Raw genomic sequence first — 24,416 nt, 5'->3', positions numbered from 1 at the left:
AGCAGGAATAGGAGAGATGGAACTGTCACTGGAAGTTCCCCAACCAGTTAAAATTGTCATTTTTAATTTAAACACATCTCAAGTACTTATGGCTTCATTGTGAACATCAGGAGTTATTCCTTAAATAGCTGGTGCTGTTTTTGAAACTTCAGTGTGTTTCCTTCCTGGAGATAAACTTCTAACAAAAACTTCTTCCTTTCTTCTAAAGATAATATCAAACGTTTTCTGGGTACTATTCTAAGTGGAAAGCCCACTATTGAGTCTATATTTAGGTATATTTAGAAAAGGGAGCGGGGGGAAACCAAGATTCAAACAGCTGCTTTAGTGGATCAACACTATCACATAGGCTTTTAAAATATTTCTGTAACTCAACTTTCATCTAATTTATATCAGTACAGAAATTTATGACCTTTTAGCACCTGTTTTGAGTCCTTGATTTGTTCTGTGAAGCATATTCCCTGAACTCCTGTGGCATTTCCTGATGATTTCTCATAATTTAGCAATTTATGTACTCTTACATTGTTTACTGTAATGTATATTCTTGAAGAGTCTGGATTGGTGCATAGTTCTTTGTCATCCTTTTTTATTAATTGTACTTGACTAAGAGAAACAGAGACCCCAAATCAGTGGCTTTGTTAAACAGTTCAGATTTTATTTTTTTATTGTAACGAGAAGTCCAAAAAATAGGCAGTTGCTGGTGTTAATTAGAGGGAACAAGGGTATGAAGAGGTCTTTGAAATGTCCTTGGCTTTTCTCATGGTCACAAGATGGCTGTTGTAGTCCTGGCCAACATCTCCATCTTCCAGGCAGCAGAAAGGAGGAGGCAGGGAGGAGAATACTTATTTAATAAGCAAAACTTTCTTCTTGCATGTCACTGGAGGGAACAGTGTCGTATGGTCATCCTAACTGTAAGTGAAGCTGAGGATTTTTTTTTTTTTTTTGGTTGAGCAACTTGCCACCCTCTGACAAAATTGAGATTCTATTAGTAAGAAGAAGAGGAGGGTGTGTATTAGGTAATTACCGGTCTACCATGCCACACCACAGTGCCTGTTCTTTTTTCATATCATTGACTATTCAGTACATATTCAATATTTAATCAAATGAAAACACCTGTATATAATATAATATTACCAGTGGTCAGTAGGCTGGTAGAAAAGTAGAGCATTCCAACTATTCCAAGTATTTGGTAATGCAGCAGTAGAGAAAACAAGTTCTGAATAGCTTTGATCTTCTGTCCACCCCAAGAGTAAAGATTTATTCATTCACACCTGAAATATCTAGATCTTAAACAACTCCTGCACATGGCCACTGCCATCATACATGCTAATGAGATTTAGAAGCTAATCTCCCAAATGTGTCACAACTAGCTTAAAAGCTAACGTCCTAACAGTACTTCTAGAATGAATGAATATAAATGTCTTGAGAGGGAGATCAACAGAAGGCTTTGTGGAGTTCAAAGGAACAGGAGATGACATTGGGTAATGTTCGATGGATGTGGTGGTATTTGAGGGGTAGCAATCATGATTAGTCCAATTTGAATAAAATATGTCAAATAAGGAAAATACATTAAAATCTTAACTTTGGCAAAGAAAATATGCAAGGTCATCTTGAATCTCCAAATTTGGAAGTATGGAAATGTTTCTACCAGGCATATGACTTTGTCTTTTCAAAGCACATTTGTCATGTTTCCTGTGTGTTATCCTCATGCAGCAAGTTAACCACATTTTCAACTTCAGTGAAAAGTGTGATCTCTTATCTAGTGAGGCATTTTTATATTAGCTACAATAGTTCCTGAAAAAGTTTTAGCTTTACAAATTTTTTTTTTTGCTTATTCCTTTTGTTGTGAATTCATTTACATGACAGACAGAGCCACCCTTGAACCAGATACTAATATTTTTAATTTATTCAAGAATTTTGTGTTCTGGCTAAAAGCTGTCATATCCTTAGATCCTTTTACTTTCTTCATTTAACAAGCTCCCCCGCAACCCCACCCCACCCCGTGATTCTGAGGCTTGCAAAAGTTTGAGAACCATTGAAGTAAACAATTCAAATTCTTGCCTTCAACAAAATTACAAATTTTACAAGTCACAAGACTTCCAAGTCTTGTGCTCACAAATAGTGAAAATTGGGGCTGCCAGAAATTACTGTGTGGAGAAGAGAAAGCAGAGTGATGACGATGTAGAAAAATGGGCACTTTCATTTACTCTGGAGGTGGTATACATTGGTTAAATAAATAATAGTGCATGGTTAAATTATGGTGCATTTGTATAATAAAATATTGTTCAGCTTTGGAAACAAAAGAGTAAATCTGCATGAGTTAACATTTTAAAAAGCTCAGCCGAGTTGGCCAAGAGGCACATGAAAAGCTGCTCAACATCACAAATTATTAGAGAAATGCAAATCAAAACTACAATGAGGTATCACCTCACACCAGTTAGAATGGGCATCATCAGAAAATCTACAAACAACAAATGCTGGAGAGGGTGTGGAGAAAAGGGAACCCTCTTGTGCTGTTGGTGGGAATGTAAATTGATACAGCCACTATGAAGAACAGTATGGATTCCTTAAAAAACTAAAAATAGAATTACCATATTACCCAGCAATCCCACTACTGGGCATATACCCAGAGAAAACCATAATTCAAAAAGACACATGCACCCCAATGTTCATTGCAGCATTATTTACAATAGCCAGGTCATGGAAGCAACCTAAATGCCCATCGACAGACAAATAGATAAAGAAGATGTGGTGCATATATACAGTGGAATATTACTCAGCCATAAAAAGGAACGAAATTGGGTCATTTGTAGAGACATGGATGGATCTAGAGACTGTCATACAGAGTGAAGGATGTCAGAAAGAGAAAAACAAATATTGTATATTAATGCATATATGTGGAATCTTGAAAAATGGTACAGATGAACCAGTTTGCAGGGCAGAAATAGAGACACAGATGTAGAGAACAAACATATGGACACCAAGGGGGGAAAGCGGTTGGGGGGGGTGGTGGTGTGATGAATTGGGTGATTGGGATTGACGTGGATATACTGATGTGTATAAAATGGATGACTAATAAGAGCCTGCTGTATAAAAAATAAATAAAATTAAATTTTAAAAAAACAAAAGCTCAAACGAGGGGGAAAATAGCAAGTTGGAGACAGTTGTTGTTCCAAAAGAGGTCCATGTATATGCTTGTTATTGGAAGTTCTTGAAAAACTATATCAGAAGCTGTTTATAGTTGTTGCTGGTGAGAGTCAAACTTGGGAGGATGAGACTGTGGAGGAAGCCTTCAACTTTTTCATCCTTTAACGTTTCATACTGTTTGAAAGAACATGAGCATGTATTTTATATATTTTTAAAAACTGGTTAGTTAAAAGCAATAACATTATAAAAAGTGTGTTGGGACCACATTGTAGAAGCATCTTTATTATCAGGTTTTTGTAATTAATTTGCTAAAGAGCCTTTGAGTTTGTTTTTCTAAAATAAATAAGATCTGGAATGCATTTTAGTATGAATAACCTGGTAGCTGAGGTACACTGAATTAGCATTACTAGGACCAGGAGGAGAGAAGTATAGGGGAGGAGAAAATAATTTTCCCTCCACCTTTCTAAATTCTCCACTGGGGACCCCATAACAAGACAAAGTAACAAGAGAAAAACAAACAGAAGTTCATTAACATGTACACATGGGTGATACCAGGGGAAAATGAGAACTTCTGGATGCCTTAGAATTATACCATCTAAAGCTAAAGACAAAAGAACGGTGTGGGAGCCTGTTAAGAGTTGCGGCAGAAGAGGAGTATGGCAAGCCTGACCTAGGCTTGATACACAAATTTAAGTGCATTCTCCATTAATATGTTTCTTGTGCTTTACTCATCTTCTCTTCCTGGTACAAAGGGAGACACACAAATGGAGATGTCCTTCATAACTGTAAATTACAAAAAGGTAATTTCTACCCTGTTTTCAGAGCTTCTCCTGTCTGCTGTTTCTTTGAAATAATCATCTCAAAATAATCTTTATGCCAAAGAGGTACACCTTGGGGTGGCAAACCTGCCACGCTGGATAAGCAGGAATTAAAATAAGCCTGGAATAAAGAGAATGACTATGCTTTCTAGAATGCTGTGGGAGCAGTTGAAAGAGGAGGACAGAAAGAGGATTGCAGAGGTGAAATCTACAGGATTTGAAAGGGAGCAGAATTTGTAACCCCAAAATATGCCTCCGTGGCATTAAGGATTATTTTAGGCTGATTATTTTTTTAAAAAAACAGCTGACACAAGAGAAACTCTCAAACGCAAGCAGAAGTTACCCTTTGATAAGAACAATTTACACTTATAAGGGAAATCTCCATTTGTAGGGGTGTCTACCTCTCTCTGTCAGAAAGAGGGCAACAACTAAATCTATAGAAACTCTTAAAGGTCTTAACTCCACATGACAACCGTACCCTTATTTACTGAGCTTTGCCTGAAAACCTGGCTTTCCCCTGCCCAGCATCTTTTGTCTTTAGCTAGAGATGGTATTTAAGGCGATGGCTTGGGCCATTTTGAGAGTTAACTCAGTTTTCCTGGGTATCTCTCATGTATACAGGAAGTATACTGTATATGTTATTCAACTTGTTTTTCTCAGTCTGTCTTTTATTACAGGGGAGTCTCAGCCAGGAACCTAGAAGGATAGAGGGAAAATCACTTTCCCTCCCCCACAGATTTTATAATTTTGCCAAGTGTTTTGGGTTATCCTTAATTTTTCACAGCAGTTTGAATGTTCCTTATAATTTATGTTAAATCATTTCTATATATTCCTATTTTACTTGTTTTTGAAATAATTATTAAATTAATAATATTGAATAATGTATTAATATTAATAATTATTATTAAATTAATAAGAATAAGAGGGACTTCCCTGGTGGTGCAGTGGTTAAGAATCCGCCTGCCAATTCAGGGGACACGGGTTCGAGCCCTGGTCCGGGAAGATCCCACATGCCGTGGAGCAGCTAAGCCCATGTGCTACAACTACTGAGTCTGCCCTCGAGAGCCCACAAGCCACAACTCCTGAGCCCGCGCACCACAACTACTGAAGCCCACGTGCCTAGAGCCCGTGCTCTGCCACAAGGGAAGCCACTGCAAGGAGAAGCCCGCGCACCGCAACGAAGAGTAGCCCCCGCTCGCCGCAACTAGAGAAAACCCGCGCACAGCAACAAAGACCCAACGCAGCCAAAAATAAATAAATAAATATATTTTTTTAAAAATACAGAGAATCTGAAATCCTATTTTAATCTTTATTCTTCTTTTAATTATAGGTTGTAATTTATATCTTCATGTAATAACTAATTTGAAATCTAATGTCATGAACCTTTCCTGATAGGTTTTCACCCTTTAAAAAAACAGCCATCAAGGAAATTATACAATCCTGTTTTTCTGTCAGCAGGTGGCAGACTTCTCCCTCTGCTATGACACGGTGCTACATTTCTAAACTATTCACCTTCCTTATTAATGCACTTTTATGTTTACCATCTATTTCTTAAACCTGAAGGGGAGCAGAATATGCCACCCCAAAATGTGCCATTTTGGCATGTGAATTATTTGGCGCTGAAGGCAGTCAAGACTCAGCAGACTCAGGAAAGGCTTTTTACCTCCTCCTTAACTGCCTAAAAATTTAGAAAGGGGTCCTGTACCAGGAAGAGAGCTATTACCAGAGATCACATTTTTCATCTGAGAGACTTATCTGCATAGCAGGACAAATGTTTGTTTACCAAACGTTTGCTCTTCCCCTCTTCCTGTGAATTGCCTTCCTCCCCTTTAAAGCCCCAGACTCCTACCTCTTTCTCCTTAGCTCAGTATGGTATATAAGCCTCAATTGCCTGGCTGTCTTTGGGTCTCATATCTTTGTGGGAGCTCTTGTAGGTACGAAAATTTTTTTTTCTGTTAATCTGTCTTTTTAGTACGGGGGATCTCAGGCAAGAATCTAGAAGGATAGAGAGAAAATTTTTTTCCTCTCCTAAAAACCATTAACCTATGAAATTTAAACCAAGTATGACAGTATTCTGCCATTATAGATGTAAATGCCATTTGTCTACTTTTTGTCAACATATGTTCTTCATTTTCAAGGTGCTAATAGATTACAAAGTTGTTTAGCAGTTGATTGGAGGGTTACTTAATTTGTTTGGCAAGTTCCTGCTTATAATTAGGTGGAAGTAGATGGTCAGAGGTTTAACGTGATGTGGGTTCCTGCAACATCCTTCCTGCCTCTGCTGTATCTCCTCTGAAGACTTGTCGTGGCACAGCCCTTTCATTTACCTTACCTCTAATGTCCCACTCAGAGTCTGGGTTCCGAGTACACCATCAAAAAAATCATCATGTTATTATACAGCCTTCCCCCATGAACAGTTTGTCAGTTTATCCTGATTTCTCTGTGAGTCACACCACTAGTGTTCTAGCGTTCTCATTCTCTAAGGGAATGAGACACTTTGATAGAGGGAGATAGGAAAAGTTTGAGAACCTAACCTAGCTTTAAAGCATAGTGAAATGTTACAAAAAAGAAACCCACTGAAGTTCCGTAAGATAAAAGGGGGCTACACTGCATTAGAACTAGAAAACAATTAGAAACCGATTTGCATTTGAGTTAATTTGGCACTGCCTCGTTATCTTGTAACCAGGGAAAAGGAACTAAAACATTGAGGTATCTACTTATGTCCAAGTGTGCCCTGCATGCTTACCTAATTTAATCCTTAAAACACAGTACAGCTGGTAATTACTGTAACTTTCTATCAATTTGCTTAGGAACTTAGCTAATAAATAGCAGAGCCAGCATTCAGTCCGATTATAGCTCTCTCTGAAGCTTTTGAGTAAAGCATGCTTCCAGTTGGGAATGAGAATTACTTCTTTAGTAAGGTGTTGTGTTGCTGATATTTAAAAATTTTCTCTTTCTAAGCTAATTAAATACTTTATTCTATTTTGTCTTTTGTGCACAACTGTGTACCATGCATGATATTGTCACGTGTTCCTAGTTTTGGCAGGAGAAGGAACTCGATATCTACTGATCCATAATTATTGTTCTGTTTTTCTCTGCATTATATATATGTATATATATATATATATATATATTGTGGTTTATCTAGTAAAGATACACAGTATTTTCTTTCTTTAACAAGTTATGTTAATCTGTGATCTGACCACTAGACAGTCTTGTAAGGGAATGGGGTCGTGTAATAGATGTTTGAGTTTAGTAGTTGGTAAATTCTTGGTTCAGATCTCAGCACTGCCACATTCTAATGGTTTAGCCCTGGACAAATTTCACTTCTGTAAGCCTTAGTTTCCAGTTCTCTAGAGTGGAGAAGATTCACCTAAAAACTCTCCTGCCCCCTGTTTCCTTCAGGGTATTATATTAGAATATGTTCTGTTTTTGTGTTGTTATTTTTCATTTCACTTGTTTTAAATAATTACACTTTGGAAGAATTCCAACAGTATACTATTCTAATATCCACCTGGGTTATTAAGATTAAAAAAGAAATTATATACATTCAGTGTATATAATAAACAAAGCTATTCTTTTCCCAACTTTATTTTAGACATGATGTTCTCATGTAGTATATTATTCATATTAAGTAATACATTTAAAAATGATCTCTAAACAGTATTCCATTTGAGCCCTCAGATTTGGAGATAAAAACTGAATGACTAGTTTTTATCATATATCTTTCTTAAAGTTAAAAAGATTGGGAATGAGAAATGTCCAGCATTATGCCAAATTCTGAGCAACAGTTTTTAACCTGAGTACCGAGCACTCTAGAAAACAGTACCTAGCCCAGTCCCTGCATGCCTGCTGTCATAATTGTAGATGGTTCAGCTGACCTGGGTAGCACACTTGGAGGCTTGGCATGTATCATTTACAATTACTGAGATTTAATTTCACTAAAATTGTATGAGAAACATGAGTTATTGTAAAGGATAAAGCTGTATCTGTTTGACTCACTTTTGAGTCCCCTCTAGTATACTTAGAACAAGCACAGATCATGTGAGTCATTATATATTTCAAAATTAACTCATGGGGTCCACAGGTGTGGATTTCCAATCATTTGATTTAGCTTTAGGGGAGTTTTGATGATTAAGGACTCATGAGTACCTGAATTAAGATCCAGCTTTTTACAAGGAATTTCTCCATTTTTAATTATTTACCTATCTTAAACTTAATTTTCCCTTTGATTCTTTCTCTTTTTATTTCTGGTATAGTATATGCTGATATAAAATTAGAAAATCTAGATAAGCAAAAAAAAGTAATCTGCAATTTTCACCACCTAAAAAACCCCATATTTTAGTAAATGTACTCCTTTCTCCTTCTGTACATATAACTATTAAGTATCATTTTTCCCAAAATGAGACCATACTATAACATTGTTTTTAACTTGTTAAAACAATGTTTAACTTGTTAATTTATTTCTTAATAATAAACTTATACTTATTTTAATGACTATATTGTCTTTGGTATTATATCATATACAGATATCATTAATTATTTAGCAAGTTCTTCATTGGTGAACATTTAGATTGTTTCTCACTTTCCGTTATGATAAATAATGGATCAGTGAACATTCTTGTAGCATCTGTGCGTGTCCATGATTGTTTAAATGGAATTGCTTGATCAAAGCCTTTTGAATGTTCTGCCAGGGGTTACCCTCTGAAAAGGTTGTACCAATTTATATTTTCACCAATGGTACATTTAAGTACCTAGCTCTGTATCTTCCTGGGAGTAGATATCTTTTTTTTTTTCTGACCTTTGCCAAATGATAGCTTTTTTAAGAAGTATTAATATTTCTATTACTTTTGAAGTTGAACTTTTTAAAAACTTGGTCACTTATTTTCTTCTTTTCTGAACCATCTGAGTTCTTTTTCTTGATTTGCAAGGGCTTTTATAAAATGACTTTCAGCCATGAGAGTATGTTAGAAATATATTTCTCCAACTTTTTTTGTTTCACTTCCATTTTTGAGTAATCTAAATTGACCCTCCTTTTCAAACCTTTAAATGGCTCATTAAGCCAATGACTAATTCTTTAGAATGTTTTACTAACCTTGATTTGCACGTGACTCATTTATACATTATGACTTCATTCGATAGCCAGAGTAGGAGGAGAATATAGCATTAAATAGTTTGTATAACTTACTCACTAGTTTACCCTCCCAGCCATAGAATGAGGAAGGCTAACTACAGAAAAAAATAGTAAGGCATTATGATTTTGCTCCAATAGATAATTTTCATTTTACCTTCATAAATATTACTTAATATATGCCATGTCCATTTCTTCTAAAGATGTAGTAGCATTATACACACTTTCACTTTCTTTTATTTTGGGACATGTAACTTTTAAAAAATAATCTTTGTTTTCTTCTAGGTATAAGATTGTTCATTATAGAAAATTTAGAAAATACCAAAGAGTATGAAGAAGAAAATACAATCACCTGTGATCCTATCATTTCTCTTTGATAACTATTACTTGATCTTTGGAATATATTTGATTCAGTCATGTCAGATGATTATTATACTATTGAATTTAGTTTGTTACTGGGTTGTTGTTTTTTTTCTGCTTTATAACAAAGTGAATCAGCTGTACATATACATATATCCCCATATCTCCTCCCTCTTGCATCTCCCTCCCATCCTTCCTATCCCACCCTGTCACTGGATTATTATTTAAAACTTTTGTTATGTGTATTCATAAGTGAAATTAGGTATCTTTTCTCTTTTTGTCTCTTTTTGAGAGACATTTGTTTCAGGGTTTTATACTAGTTAGTTCATAAATGGCACTGGGTAGTTCTTTTTATGTGTTATAGTTTATCTAGCATGGGAGCTGTTAAAGTTTGAAAGAGCTCACAAGTATAAAACCTGACCACAAAGCTTTTTGAAGGTCATTTTCTAATAAACTTATTTTTATAAGTTCTGTTCTAATGAGCACACATTCCATTGTTGGTTTTGGTTTGGTTTATTGAAGTATAATTGATTTACAATGTTGTGTTAGTTTTTGGTGTACAGCACAGTGATTCAGATATATTTATTTATATATTTATTTATAGATAGATAGATAGATAAAGATATTCTTTTGAAAGATTCTTTTCCATTATAGTTTATTACAAAATATTGAATATAGGGCTTCCCTGGTGGCGCAGTGCTTGAGAGTCCGCCTGCCGATGCAGGAGACGCGGGTTCGTGCCCCGTTTCGGGAAGATCCCACATGCCGCGGAGCGGCTGGGCCCGTGAGCCATGGCCACTGAGCCTGCGCGTCCGGAGCCTGTGCTCCGCAAATGGGAGAGGCCACAACAGTGAGAGGCCCGCATAACACAAGGAAAAAAATATATATATATATTGAATATAGTTCCCTGTGCTATACAGTAGGACCTTGTCCATTTTATATATAGTAGTTTGCTGATCCCAAACTTCTAATTTATCCCTCCCCCCCAGCCCTTTCCCCTTTGGTAACCATAAATTTGGTTTCTTTGTCACACATTCCATTATTGAATGTACTATATGTTATCAAAACTTTTCTAAGATTAAATTAATTACTTTGGTTCACTATGTTGAGTTTATTAATATTCAGAGAGGTTTTGAAAGGGTTATATTTTGTGTTTTCTTCTACTTATATACTTCAAAAACTCAAGTTATCAACCGCTGATATCATCCATATAATTTCAAATAATTCTTTGCTACAAGTTATTAGTTTATGAACTTGAATCTCAGTAATTTTATTCATTGTTTTCTTACCTTATTACTTTTTGAATGAGTTTATTTAGCATAGCAAGAAGAAGGGATATACGTTCTCTTTGTACTCTCCTTTTAGATGTACTGGATATAATACATCAATAATAAAAGCCACTAATAACATAACTTTTTTACCATTTTTATTATAACCTATATCAAAATAGCAATCCTAAACAATACTGTTTCTTTTCAACATATAGAATGCCAACTTTATGATGTGGAAGGAGTCCAGAATTAAAACAAAAGTTTTTCTTCTTGTTGCATTTCAGGCACAGGAATCCAGATATAATAAAATAGGAACAATAATTTCAGTGCTAAGCATCTTGAAAGATTAGAACATAGTACATTTGAGAGTTAGGAAAGACTTCCTTCATTTATGGTACTGTATTACATCGGATTTTCTTGAACTTGACCGACTTATTGCAACACAAATGTCATTTCCTCTAAAGGAGTTTACAGAATTTATTACTTTTTAAATAAGAAAGTAAAAAGATATAGACTGTGTCCAAGAACTTCATTTGAGTTTCTGAAAATTAAGTTATTCAATCCTAGATTTTTGCGTAGAGTTTTTTTGGTTTTTTTTGCGGTACGCGGGCCTCTCACTGTTGTGCGCTCTCCCGTTGCAGAGCACAGGCTCCAGACGCGCAGGCTCAGCGGCCATGGGTCACGGGCCCAGCCGCTCCGCGGCGTGTGGGATCTTCCCGGACCGAGGTACAAACCCTTGTCCCTTGCATCGTCAGGCGGACTCTCAACCACTGCGCCACCAGGGAAGCCCTCTGAGGTTTTTTTTTTAATGTATACATATCAACAAAGATGTATTTTTTTTTATATATACATTTATTTATTTATTTTTGGCTGCATTGGGTCTTCGGGCAAGCAGGGACTACTCTTTGTTGCGGTGCCCACGGTCCTCCCACTGCTGTGGCCTCTCTCGTTGCGGAGCTCCGGCTCTAGAGCACAGGCTCAGCAGTTGTGGCATGTGGGCTTAGTTGCTCCAAGGCATGCGGGATCCTCCCAGACCAGGGCTCGAACCCGTGTCTCCTGCATTGGCAGGCGGATTCCTAACCACTGCACCACCAGGGAAGCCGTGCATAGAGTTTTTAAGAAATGTATTGAGATTAGAACCATAGGTTTTCCTCAGTTTATACATATGTGTGTAAATTCATAAACGCAGCAATCAACTTTGCTAACAGTCACCTAATAGGATAAGTCTTTGGAATTATTTTAAATGAGAGAAAAACTTATGAGAAAATCTTTACTTGCTGTTCATTTCCCCAACATATAATAATTAATTGTTTTCATCTCTGTTTTTGCTCCTTAAACATTTTAAACCATATTCATATAAACATTTATATCACCTTGTTTCAATTTTATTTTGAACAGTCACACTTTTAAAGTTAGTTGACTGTTGTCTTTTTCCGAGAAGTTCTGAGAGAAGTCAAATGCCTGGACAGGTGTTTTGTATGATTAAAAAAATGGTCTTTTTATTTACATCGTGCAACAATTAGCAGGGACAAATTTGGCAAGAGTCCTTATAGAGAGTATTACGTCTCACCTCCTACTGAATTGTCTTCCTTTTATGACTTTATTGTTTGGTTTGGAATAACTTCCTAGGGTGTCAAGCAAGTTCAGAATGAAGTTTAAAAATACATTCCACAGAGAAATGGTAATTGGATTATGGTAAATTAACTGTGAGTTAGTAATTAAGTCATAGATTGGATTATTGAGAAATAACTACATACCACAGGTGTTATGTGGGATCATGAAATGACTTTTTTCATATATAACAATTAATATAATACCTTTATTCCCTTTACTCCCTGCCCAAAGATTAAAGGCAAAATCAATTAATAAGTTATTAAGATTTAAACTGATAGATTTTCTGTGGACTTTTTTGTTTTTTCATTATTTCAAAATTTTGAGAAACTATTTTGATGGCAAAATATGAAGTAATCATTTTTAGCTTTTCAAGTTAATTGAAAATTGATGGTATCTAAAAGTTTTAACAAGTTACTCTGAAGTACAAATGAGTATCCCTTTCTCCGTTGATAAAGACAGCCAGTTTCAGTGTTATAAGGGGAGAAAAATCTGCCAAATATTTGAGTCCTGTATGATTCTTTGCTCTTGGAATATCAATTTCAGGTTTAGAGTTTGCATCAGGAGTGATATGAGTAATTTTTGTTTCTATGACAGTAAATAAAGAAACTCCAAGGCAACAAGGCCCAGTCATTGTGTCCAGAGATGAAAGTCCACTGTGCTGCTAAAGAGACTGCCTTTATGACTTATTTTATTCCTGGATCATTTATGTCTCCTCTCCAAAAAAAAAAAAAAAAAGAGGATCCTAGAGCTATTTGAATCAAAATTCATTTTCTTTCATTCAGTACTTTGCTTGTGTCCTTGTTCCTTTTCTGTGGCACAGTTTCAAAACATTACTCTTATCATACACATCTTTAGCCCTCTTATGTAAGTGTTATGTTTATAATATTGCCTAGATACAGTGCGGATAAAGTAAGAAAAAAAGTCTTCCAGCTCATGTATGTAAGTAACAAGTGACTTCTCCCAGACATTAGATTCCTTACCTATAATGAAGGGGGAAGTATTATCTTTCTCTTAAGGTTTTACTGACTAAATTACACAGGCATACCTCGTTTTATTGCAGTTTGCAGATATTGCATTTTTTTACAAATGTGGCAAACATGCATCAAGCAAGTCTATCGGGACCATTTTTCCTACAGCATTTGCTCACTTCATGTCTCTTTGTCACATTTTGGTAATTCCCGCAATAGTTCAAACTTTTTCATTGCTATCATATTTGTTACGGTGGTCTGTAATCAGTGTTCTTTGATGTTACTATTGCAAAAAGATTTTGACTTGCTGGAGGCTCAGGTGATCATTAGCACTTTTTGGTAATACATTATTTTTAAATTACGGTATGCGCATTTTTTTAGACATAGAGGGACACCCCACCAGACACACAATCCCACCCCCACCACGTATATCCACCTACTAGATGGAATTGAAAGGCCGAAGAAGTCCCCTATATGTGGTCAGGAAACAATGCTCATATTTCCTCTCTTCTCCACTCTCCTTAGAGTAAGCCGGACAGAGCACTATCAAAGCCAAAGTCATCTATCCCTTAGAGACCAAAACATCCCTCTTGATAAGAAACTAGCCATCTTGGTTTTCATGCTGTAAAGTATTTTGTTTTGTTTTAGGGTAAACTGGCTGAATTCCTTGCTTCTGTCTCTACTTTAGAAATATTGTTTAAAATAATCCATCCGTATGATGTTGACTGGTTCTGATTTTTTTTTTAACTTTCTTTTCCGATTATGGACATGATCGGTTCTACTACTATATCATTTTTAACAAGCCATTTTTTCTCCAAGGAACTCATTTATTTTATGAAGCTCAGAAAATAAAAATGGCCCCTTAATCCCATTACTGATACTGTCTTATGTATTCTACTTTAGACTTTCCTGTGCTTATATAAAGATTTCTCCCCCAAAATTGGACTCTTGCTATAGATACACTCATAACTCTTTTCACTCAATAGTAGATCATGTATGTCTCAGTATATATGTAAATATTAATCTCACAGAGCAGTACTGTATAGTGATTTACAGGCATGGATTCTGAAGTCACAGAGACCTGAATTTGAATCCATTTCTGCCACTTGTCAACTACAAGCCTTAATTTATTCACCTTTAAAATGAGGATAATAATAGCACAAACCTTCTAGGGTTATGAAAATGAGATGAGATGAGATGAGGTATGTCAAGTGCTTAAAAGTATCTGGCACACAGTAAACATACAATAAATTTTAGCTATTTAGAATAATCATGTTTGAGAACTGTATAATTTTTTATGTGTTTACCCCAATTTATTCACCTCTCCAGTATTAATAAACATTTAGATACTGGGCATTTAGGCTGTTTACAGTTTCCCAGTATTACAAAGCAACCCTGCAATATACACCCTTGCAACTAAATCTTTGTGTACTGTCTTATTTCCTTAGGATATAAAATTGGTGTGTCAAAGGGAATGTATATTTCTAAAGCTTTTAATAGTATTTCTAAATACCCCTCCAAAAAGGTTATGGAACTCTAACTCCAGCATTCTTTGTTGTTTTTGTTGAAGATGATTTATCTGGAGTCATGTTTCAAAGAGATATCTTTAAAATTCTTATCATTACTAACCATATTAATATATTAAAGGACAGTTAAGTCGTCACATTCATGCATAACACAGAGGTGTTTTCAAAATGGATCACCTGGTTGCCCTTGAGCCTCCATTACTAGAATATAAAAGATTTTCCTCTAAGAGAAATGTTATGTTGTCAATCTTTTCATCTTATTAAGATAGCAATGCCAATTTTTAACATTTGGTAGGATACCAAGTTTGGTTAATTTGTTAGTGGCCTTTTTTAAAAGCTATTTGAAAATTTTTTGTGTTGTTTGTAATAGAGAATGTCACTTCACAAAGTTTGATTACTGAAATGTTTTGTGGGTTTGATTTCTCTTGAGCGTAGAAGAGAGAAGGCCGATATAAAAATTTATTTACGTAAGTGTAGCATAGCCATGTTTCTAATGATAAAGCTTCCCAGAGCCCGTAGCATAACTTATGTATCAGGACCTGCCACATGGTATTAGCATATTTAATCCTACTACTCAGGTTGAAAACAAGACTGATTTTTCTTTAAAGGTTAAAAATACTTTTCTTCACAACAGTTTGCTTTCATTTCTAGCAGGAAGGGAACTTTTTTCAATTTTTTTAACCATTAAAATTAGTTTTCATTGTGTTCAGATTTTTTAGTAGATCTATGCATGGTCTTGTTGAAATTTACAGTGTAGGAAAATATGAAGAAAAACATAAAAGTCACTTTAAATCCCACTGCCCTGCAATAACATCTTACTGACCACACTTTTATGCATCATGTTTTTTTCACATGTCTTAAATGAACTAATCTTTTAAAAACTGTGAAACATACATAACAAAGTTTACCGCTTTAACTGTTTTTGAGTGTACAGTTCGATGGCATTAAGTACATTGACATCATTGTGAAACCACCACCACCATCCATCTCCAAGAACTCTTTTTATCTTCCAGACTGAAACTCTGTACCCGTTGAGCAATAGCTCCCCGCTCTCCCTTCCTCCAGCCCCTGGCAACCACGACCTACTCTTTTTCACTTTGTATTGAAATATAATATTCATACAGAAAAGTACACATACTACAAGTACGCTGACAGCCAAAAAACACATGAGGAAGAGAGTGTTTCTAAGTGTTACTGTTGAGGTTCCCTTTTCTTTGCAGAGCAATTTGGCAGTGCTCTAATAGTACAGATTTACCTTCTCTTAACTGCCACATTATTTTATTTGATCATGTTCTGTAGACTGACTGGTGACTAACTCAGAGCTAGCAAGCCTGTCACCCAGAGCATAATAAAGCACTGTGTAGTGATGCGTCACAAGACTGTTTTTGCATAGAGCTTATTAGTCAAGGGTTTTGGAACCGCCCTCAGCTGCACCTTGTGCTATATTAGTACTCGTTAGACAGGAAGAATTTTCTTTTGCTGCGGTAGCTTGTCCGGTTACCTTCAGGGTAAGTGTGTACAGTTTGTGTAAAAATGAGTTTCTCTTGTTTAACTTTATCTGATTCTTATTTGATTCTGTATCTTATTGAAATTTTAAGCATTTAAGCATCCAAATTAAGGAAATAAAAACAGAATGATCCTGTATAATGTAAAACTTCTTTATAGTTTGCAAAGATATGAATATGTAAAACTTTGCAGTGTCTTGAGTCTCAGAAATTATAATTTGTAGGATCTAATTTTAAGAGCTTATTGTTTAAAAAAAAGAGCTTATTGTTTCACACATAGATGTTAAGGAAAAGCAAAGTACCCTCAGAAATCTCTTTTCAAGGGGAGAAAAGATCCAATTTTGTTGTTCATTAGTTGTGTGACTCAGTTTTGCTGATAGCCACATTCTTTGTGTACCTAGGGTTAGGAACTATTTATTATGGCTAGTAATAAAGATAATTAATTTTTATTTTGTGCCCATAAGTCTTACCCAGGATATCTTGGAATGGGTTTATACTGGTATGTTTTATAAATTAATAAAAGCTGGATTACTGTCTGTAAGGATTATAACACATTGTATATTGAAAATTAAGATTCAAACATATACATATCACCATAATAGCCTAGAATGTTGTAGTTAACTTAGATTTAAATACTTGAATTTACCTTGTTTTTTATAGTTAGCTAATGCAGCAGACCATTTCTTAAAGTAGTTTACTTGGTTTTTATTGGCAGCCTATATCCAAGCCCTGCATCTCTGGATGCTGCTTACTACCTATGCTGTTCTAGGACATAGTCAAGGACAGAGTAACTCAGAGTACTCTAAGGGTAATCAGTATAAATTATCTACTTTCTATGTGCCTTGGTTTACTCACCTTGAAAAACGCTATTAGCTATTAGGTTAGTGGAGGTGGGGAGGATAGATGAATAAATTCTAAGCTTTGAAATTGTGTATTTTCATAAGTATCTACAAAATTCTGACTGAGAAGCCACATTTTACTGTTTAAGAAAATTGGTATAAATTGCCAATTTTTAAATAACTGGCCTTTGAAATCTACTTTCTTTTCTTCTACCACCTTCTCTTACCCTCCCACCTTTTGCTATTCAGTTTCATTTTTGTTTTGTCTCTGTATCAAGAGAAAGTTTCATTTTCCAGTTTGTGTATTTTTTTTTTTCACTGCTGCCTAAAAATCTAATCAGGGAGAATTCTTTAAATGCCCCAAAGAAATTGATTTTATAATGTTATACAAATAAGGAACTTATAGTTTGATTTTCCATGTGCTAATCACCCTAAAAAAAAGTGTCATTATTAAAAACCCAAGCTTAGGACAAGTAATATATGTTGCTGGAGATGTGCAGTAAGATATTTAGGACTGTTGCTGATACACTGTCCATACTGTAGTAATGCATACCTTTTCTTATGTAAGTAGCATACAGTTTACCATTCAAAATTTCATTAATTTATTGTGTAATTTAAATGTTTCTAAAAGTATCAAGCTTAAAGCAGAATCACAACTTTTTAAGCTAAGAATATCAATGAATTTAATCTTTTTTCACTTTCCCATAAGACAGTCAAGTGGGCCTTTAAAAGTATTCAATTTGCATTCAAATAGATACTTTAAAACTTGTATAGAGGCAAGTAAATTTTTTTCATGTAGATATAGAAATTTTCCGTCATTTTGATTTGTAAATAACTTCAAGGTGTAAAGAGAATCATCTCAGAATGAAATACCACGATAGCTAAAATCAGTTATCAAGTTTGTGCTATGCAAGTGAAGTTCTTACCTCTTGCTTCAGTCTTTAGCTTTGTCCTACATGTTCCTTGTAATGAACACTATTACAGTAGAGACCTTAACCTCACAGTGAAAGAACACAAAGTCATTATTTTCCAGTTTCCACATTTTCCAGTCCACATATAAAGCTTCCAAATACTTAAAACTTCAGAACTTTCTTAGTAGAGAGTTCATAGTTCAAGGGTAATATTTTCTATTTTTGAACATGTCTTCTACACTTGATGTGTTTTTTTCAGCAACTTTTCTCTTAAAGCATCTGCAACAGATGACTGCTGGCAAAGTAAGCCAGAAGTTTATATACCAAGTATAGGTTTACAAGCCTATTGGTTTAAAAATATCCTGCCCTAATTTTCAGTGTCTTCCTTAGAATAGCGCCTGAATGCTGACATTTATACCTTAGTCTTTACACTTCTATAATGATAGTGATTTTTCTATTAGGACTGCAGTATCACTTCATGTGAGATTATCTTTGAGTAAGGATAAATTTTGGTCAGATTGCCAGTGAGGATTAGGAAGAATGAAATATCATCATTGAAATTTGCAGAGTATCTAGTAAACTATTAGGTTTACTTATTAAAAATAATGTCCTAAAGTTGGCCATTAGCAGATTTCTGATCACTCTTTGTTTTCATTTGTATAAATAAAATAATGAAGAGACCATGAGAAAGATGATTAACTCCTTTACCTACTAACAGTGGTTTTTTTTTTTTTTTTCCTTCTTTCCTTTTCTACTAAACATGAATGAATGCTCCAAAAAGAGCCATACTTGGGGGCGGAGAGTGGAGAGGAATTGGGCTACTTGGCTATGTGTAACAAAAGACTTTAGATTCCCAGATATTAAAACGTATTCTTCACTACTTGAATTGTTTTCCTTTGAGCTTTTCAAATGTTTCAGAGTATGTGATATTTTTGTAAACTCCACTGTACTTTTTCACATCCTCCTTCCTCTTTTTCAAGCTAATAAAATGGTTTCATTTAAATAGTGCCTTCTGAGAAATCTAGAAATCCTTTTCAGATATTAAATATTGAAGAAAAGCCATAAGCATTTATTATTTCACGCTTTGGATTCTATAAATGAAGAAACAGACTTGCCAGGCAGTTTTGATGCCAGTATTTTTCAGATGTGAAAAAATGGAGGTATCTTACTATTTGGAAATACTGTTTATTCAAATCTAAGATACCATCAGTTATAAGATCATCAACTTAACTAACAGCCTTTCTGAGAGGGGTGGGAAATACTTTTTTAAGTAAGATATTTCCCAATTTTATATATGTACTTTAAGTGGAAGGGGGGATGGATTTTAGAATTTGAGAATTTTTTTTATGTCTGCTACACACATTTTAATTATAAAGAACACAGATCTAATGTTCAACTTCTATTACTAGAGTTTAAGAAAAACTCAGTTTTTCCCTCTCAACTAACTTCCCCTTTTTAAACAGTGCTTTTATTATAAAATTTTGCTTACCTGGAATAAAGTAAAAGTAAAGTCATTGGGCTTCCCTGGTGGCGCAGTGGTTGAGAGTCCGCCTGCCGATGCAGGGGATGCGGGTTCGTGCCCTAGTCCGGGAAGCTCCCACATGCTGTAAAATTTGTGAACCTTTGGGGAGTAAAATGAGTAGAAGTAAAATTGACAAATATATTAGAACAATTAAATTCAAATCGTATTTTTGAAAAATGTTAACCAATGTCCCTTGCACATACGCAAAAAAAAAAAAAAAAAAAAGGAAAGTCATTGAGGAACAAAAATAAATAATTTTCCCTAAGATTTATACTGCAAAAATGAAACTTAGTATAATGATAGGGTATTTTAAAAACTTTTGGTTTAACAAATAGATGCATATAAATTTCACCCAAAACCCTTAAATGATCATTCAATTACATACGTATTTTGTGCCAGACACTCCGCTAGATTCAATCACAAGTCAGATCTTAGTCACATCATTTCACAAAATTAAAGATTTTAAAATGAGAAAATTGAAGAATAAATTTGACTTGTGTGGATTATGCTTCTCCTTACATTCTTATTCAGTAATAATAATGCATAATTTTCCCACAAACTTCACCCTTACATGTAGAGATGTTGATAAAGTGTTCTTGCAATAAAGCATTTTCTTGCAAATATATACTTCACTTTAATTCTATTCAAATCTTATTAACACCATATAAATTCTTATAGGAGAGCTGCAACTTCTCCATACACAATTTTAACCCAAAACTTAGTGAGATAGAGTAAAATCTTTGCTGAGCTTCTTAGGAAAGAAAAAAAAAATGCCTTCAGTAACTCGGTATTTCAGTCAAACCAAAAGCACCTTCCGGGTATGTCATTAACATAAAGGAAGAGACTAAAATGTATGTATGTCACATGTACTTTTTTTCTCTCTCTTTCACTGTGACATCACCTGGGAAAATCCAGAAGATTGGATAACCGAGAAATGCCTAATCAAGATTCTGCTGTACATGTGAAAATGGTGGGTATTTGAATATTTCCAGTTCCATTTATTAATGGTGAATCTTCACCGCTTTTACCTCTGTCTCTAACCAAATAATTAATTATGGGACTGTAACTGTATACAGATCTTTCTTCCCAATGTTAGACACACAGTAGAACTTCGAATGTTTGTTGAATTGAATTTCTTTGGAATTCTTTTTGCTTGAAATATAATGTGCATTAAAGTGTTTCTTGGCATATAAAATGATTACCCCGTTCCTTTTTGTGCTAAATTTTCCTTGCTCAGCAACAGCACACTTAAATCATACAACATGAGATCTTTTCTCTTAGGCCTCTGAATTAAAATGACCAGCATTTAAGAATTTTTAAAAACTTCTTGAACAGCAGTAGCTTTCATTGCATTATAGAAATTAGGATGAAGTAGGGAAGATATAGGCTTTGGCATCAGAACTGGCTTCAGATCTTAACTCAGTCCTTGATAGCTGTGATACCCTTGAATGAAGGCAACCATCTCACCTTTAAGAAATGGTTGTGAAAGCACCAACCTTGTGTTGTTTTCATTCATATCTTTTCCCAGCTTTATTAAGATATAATTGACAAATAAAATTACAAGATATTTAAAGTGTACAGTGTGATGATTTGATATGCATATACATTGTGAAAGTTTACCCCATCTAGTTAACACATCCATGACCTCACAAATTTACCTTTTTTTTTTTTTTTGAGAACATTTGAGTTCTACTCTCTTAGTAAATTTCAATTTTGTGATAGTGTTAAACATTATGATCACCATGTTATACATTATATCCTCAGACTTTATTCATCTTATAATTGAAATGTTCTTATACATATTTAATGAAAAAGTATTTATAAAGTACCTCATAGCATATAGTAAGCACTCAGTGAATGTGAATCTCCTATGTTATGTTAGTAAGTATTTTAGCTCTGTAAGTAGCATTTATTTGTATGTGTGGGGAAAATTATGTCCATCCTCCTTATTCATAAAAATTTTTTAAATCACAGTTTCCGTCTTTTAAAGAGGACAACTGCCCCATGTCTCTTTCATATTTTCTCTTTCTGTCCTTTTTGTTGTTTTTCCTCTTCTCTATTTTTTCATCCTTTTTCTTCCTAGTTTTCTTTTTCTGGTTTGAGCCTATAAACAAGAACTTAGCACGCAAACAGCTTTGTGTCACAATTAGTAAATCTCTCGTTTAACTTTCCTCATCCAACATGTGATGGGAGGTTAAAGTTGACTCAAAGTGCTGATTAACCTTGTCATCAGTATACTTAGAGCTGTTAGGAAAAAGCATATGAAATTGCTGATTTTTTTAATACATCAAATATAGTCCAATATTGGCAGTTTTGTATGGTTCAGCCTAATACTTGGACATGATCTTTGCATCCATTGCATGATTGACATTTGATTCATTGGTACTGAGCATGAACATCGCTGACTTAAATCATTCTAAACTCATTTTCTTGCTTGAGTTGATTTTCTTTTTCTTTTTCTTTTTTTAACCAAAATGAATACGAGACATAGGAAAGTCTTACCATATAATTTGTTGTTACCTGGATCCTAGAACCTTCTAACATGTGTCTCCTTTAGAAGCAAGTAGCAATGTAGTTAACCCACAATAACACTATTGAAGGAAAACAAGCCAAAAGATGATATATACTTAAATACTTTTTACTATCATTGTGTGAATTTACACAATTTTTACCTTGGGTTTGCTTTTCTAAAAACATTGATACATCTTTTAAGTTGATATCTCCTTAGGATGTTATTCTTAACTTCTCATGATCTGAGTCCAAATCTCTCCTTCCAGACTTTACACACTCACTCTTCTCCATGTACACTTAAGTTCTAGAAAAACAGAGCTATTTATCTTTTTCCCACATTAGACCCTGTACTTTGACCCCTCCCCAGTCTCAGCATACCCAAATCCTGCTTCACTCTGAAATCCTAGCTCCATTGGCCCTCCCTCCTTTGACCCCAGCAGAAGTAATCTCAATTTCTTCTGTTTCTCTGGTATTGTACTTGGACATCTTGGCAACGTATTAGTTATTTGGGTTCCTGTATTATAATCCATGTTAGAGAACATGCATTTGAGTATAAGATGTATATCTTACTAAAACTTCTGTATCTTTTACAGAGCTGCTTAACAGAATTTCTTATAGTTAAAGACTATATGGTAAATGAAGGAAAGAATTTGGCCTACACTCCCTTAATGTGGAGACAGGCCAGATATGTGGTAGGCAGGAGAGACGGCTATCAATAAAATTTAGCAGTGCATAATCTTCAAAGTAAATCATAGAATCATCCAGATATGTGAGTGAGTAAATGTACCAGTCTGAATAGGTGGTTTTAAAAATCTATACTTTTTATGTCATCACATAAAAATTGTAGTGCCCACTCCTTTGTACCAGTAATGAAGACTTTTGCTTGTACCATATCTGAACATTGGAAAACAAAGAAAAAATACTTTCCCTGAGAGCTTCAGACAAAGATTCTTAAGTAATTCAAACTAATTTTGATGTGGCCGTGTTTAGGAAAATTACAGGTAGACATCCTTAGGTCAGTTTTGTGACTACCATGCAGATATTCATTTATATCATCTCAGTGTATCCATAAGATAATATCAAACACTAATATTGCTATAGGGTTGTGAACAAAACTATATAACTTTGCAATCAATTTCTTTAGAAATCATGCATTCTGAATATGTAAGTAGACTAATAATTAGGAATTCATTTCATCTGTACAAATACAGTATATTAAAGATTAGCCAGAATAAGTATATTTTAGGTTTTCCATAGTTATCTTTAGCATTGCTTCAGATTAGGCTCCAGTCAACCAGAATACCCTGATTCTTGTCTGGAAAGCTTCGCTCCCTCCCTAACATTTTATATTATAGCCTTAGAAAATGAATTTGTTTTCTTTTGCTCACAAATGATGGAAATTTTTAGCCCCTTATTTTTCATAAAATTGTATTATCAAGTTGGAAAGTTTTCAAAAAATTTAAAATAACTTGCCCTTCAAATTTCAAGTATCATTATTTTATGTACCACCAAGAGGGATATGAGGAAGGGATTTGAGGAGGTAACAAAAGTATGTGACATATGATGAAATGCATACTCCTGCAGTGTGCTTCATAATGTTCTGATATTCTGATATTCATTGACAAATTTCATACATAAATTGTATTTCTTAGGCTGTATTCTAAAATATTTGAGTAAAATCTCCAATATCTCAAGTTCCTGAGAAGTATTTATGATATACTTTAGTAATATTGTATGTGTATTGTGGAAAGGGGTGTGTGTGGTGTATTACCATATAGTCCAAGGCAAGTATAATTATAATTTTTTTATTTCTTACGCCGGTGTCCTCCATCCTGTCGTGTTCTCTGGAGAAAGTAGCTGCCCTTCCATCTGTTTTAATCACTGGTATTTCACCCTAGTACTGTTTGAGTATTCGCTACTCATTTATCTGAAAATGAATGGTTATATTTTGTGCAGAAGCAGGGATATGAATGCCTCTAGCCCCTGGTTCTCTTATTTTCACTGTCAGATAAACCAATCTAATAGTTGTTTAGCCTAGCAGAAACCAGCCTACTTTGAAGTCCTGTTTAAACATGGCTTTTTAAAATTAAATGTATTGGGGCTTCCCTGGTGGCGCAATGGATGAGAGTCCGCCTGCCGATGCAGCGGACGCGGGTTCGTGCCCCGGTCCGGGAAGATCCCACATGCCGCGGAGTGGCTGGGCCCGTGAGCCATGGCCACTGAGCCTGCGCGTCCGGAGCCTGTGCTCCGCAACGGGAGAGGCCACAACAGTGAGAGGCCCGCGTACCGCAAAAAA

The 24,416-nt window shown here is 34.9% G+C and overlaps 1 protein-coding gene across 3 annotated transcripts in view; it reads left to right on the top strand.

Annotated features, from left to right (window-relative positions):
* The window catches only part of NT5C3A (5'-nucleotidase, cytosolic IIIA), a 41,565-nt gene that overhangs the window by 5,056 nt on the left and 12,093 nt on the right, over window positions 1–24,416 (top strand). Inside the window, exons 1-2 of one of the 3 annotated variants that reach the window (XM_007447399.1) lie at window positions 16,041–16,340; window positions 20,525–20,579. The exons of 1 other annotated variant lie outside the window; for it this stretch is intronic. In XM_007447399.1, coding sequence (XP_007447461.1) covers window positions 20,544–20,579 — 36 coding nt within the window. In that variant the 5' untranslated portion in view covers window positions 16,041–16,340; window positions 20,525–20,543. Of the gene's footprint in view, window positions 1–16,040; window positions 16,341–20,524; window positions 20,580–24,416 lie in introns of those variants that run through there. One more of the 3 variants, XM_007447400.1, reaches the window with a different exon arrangement.

The sequence above is a fragment of the Lipotes vexillifer genome, unplaced genomic scaffold, assembly GCF_000442215.2.
Source record: "Lipotes vexillifer unplaced genomic scaffold, Lipotes_vexillifer_v1.1 scaffold1079, whole genome shotgun sequence".
In the NCBI taxonomy this organism is placed as follows: domain Eukaryota; kingdom Metazoa; phylum Chordata; class Mammalia; order Artiodactyla; family Lipotidae; genus Lipotes; species Lipotes vexillifer.
This window is presented reverse-complemented; position numbering and strand designations above follow the sequence as displayed.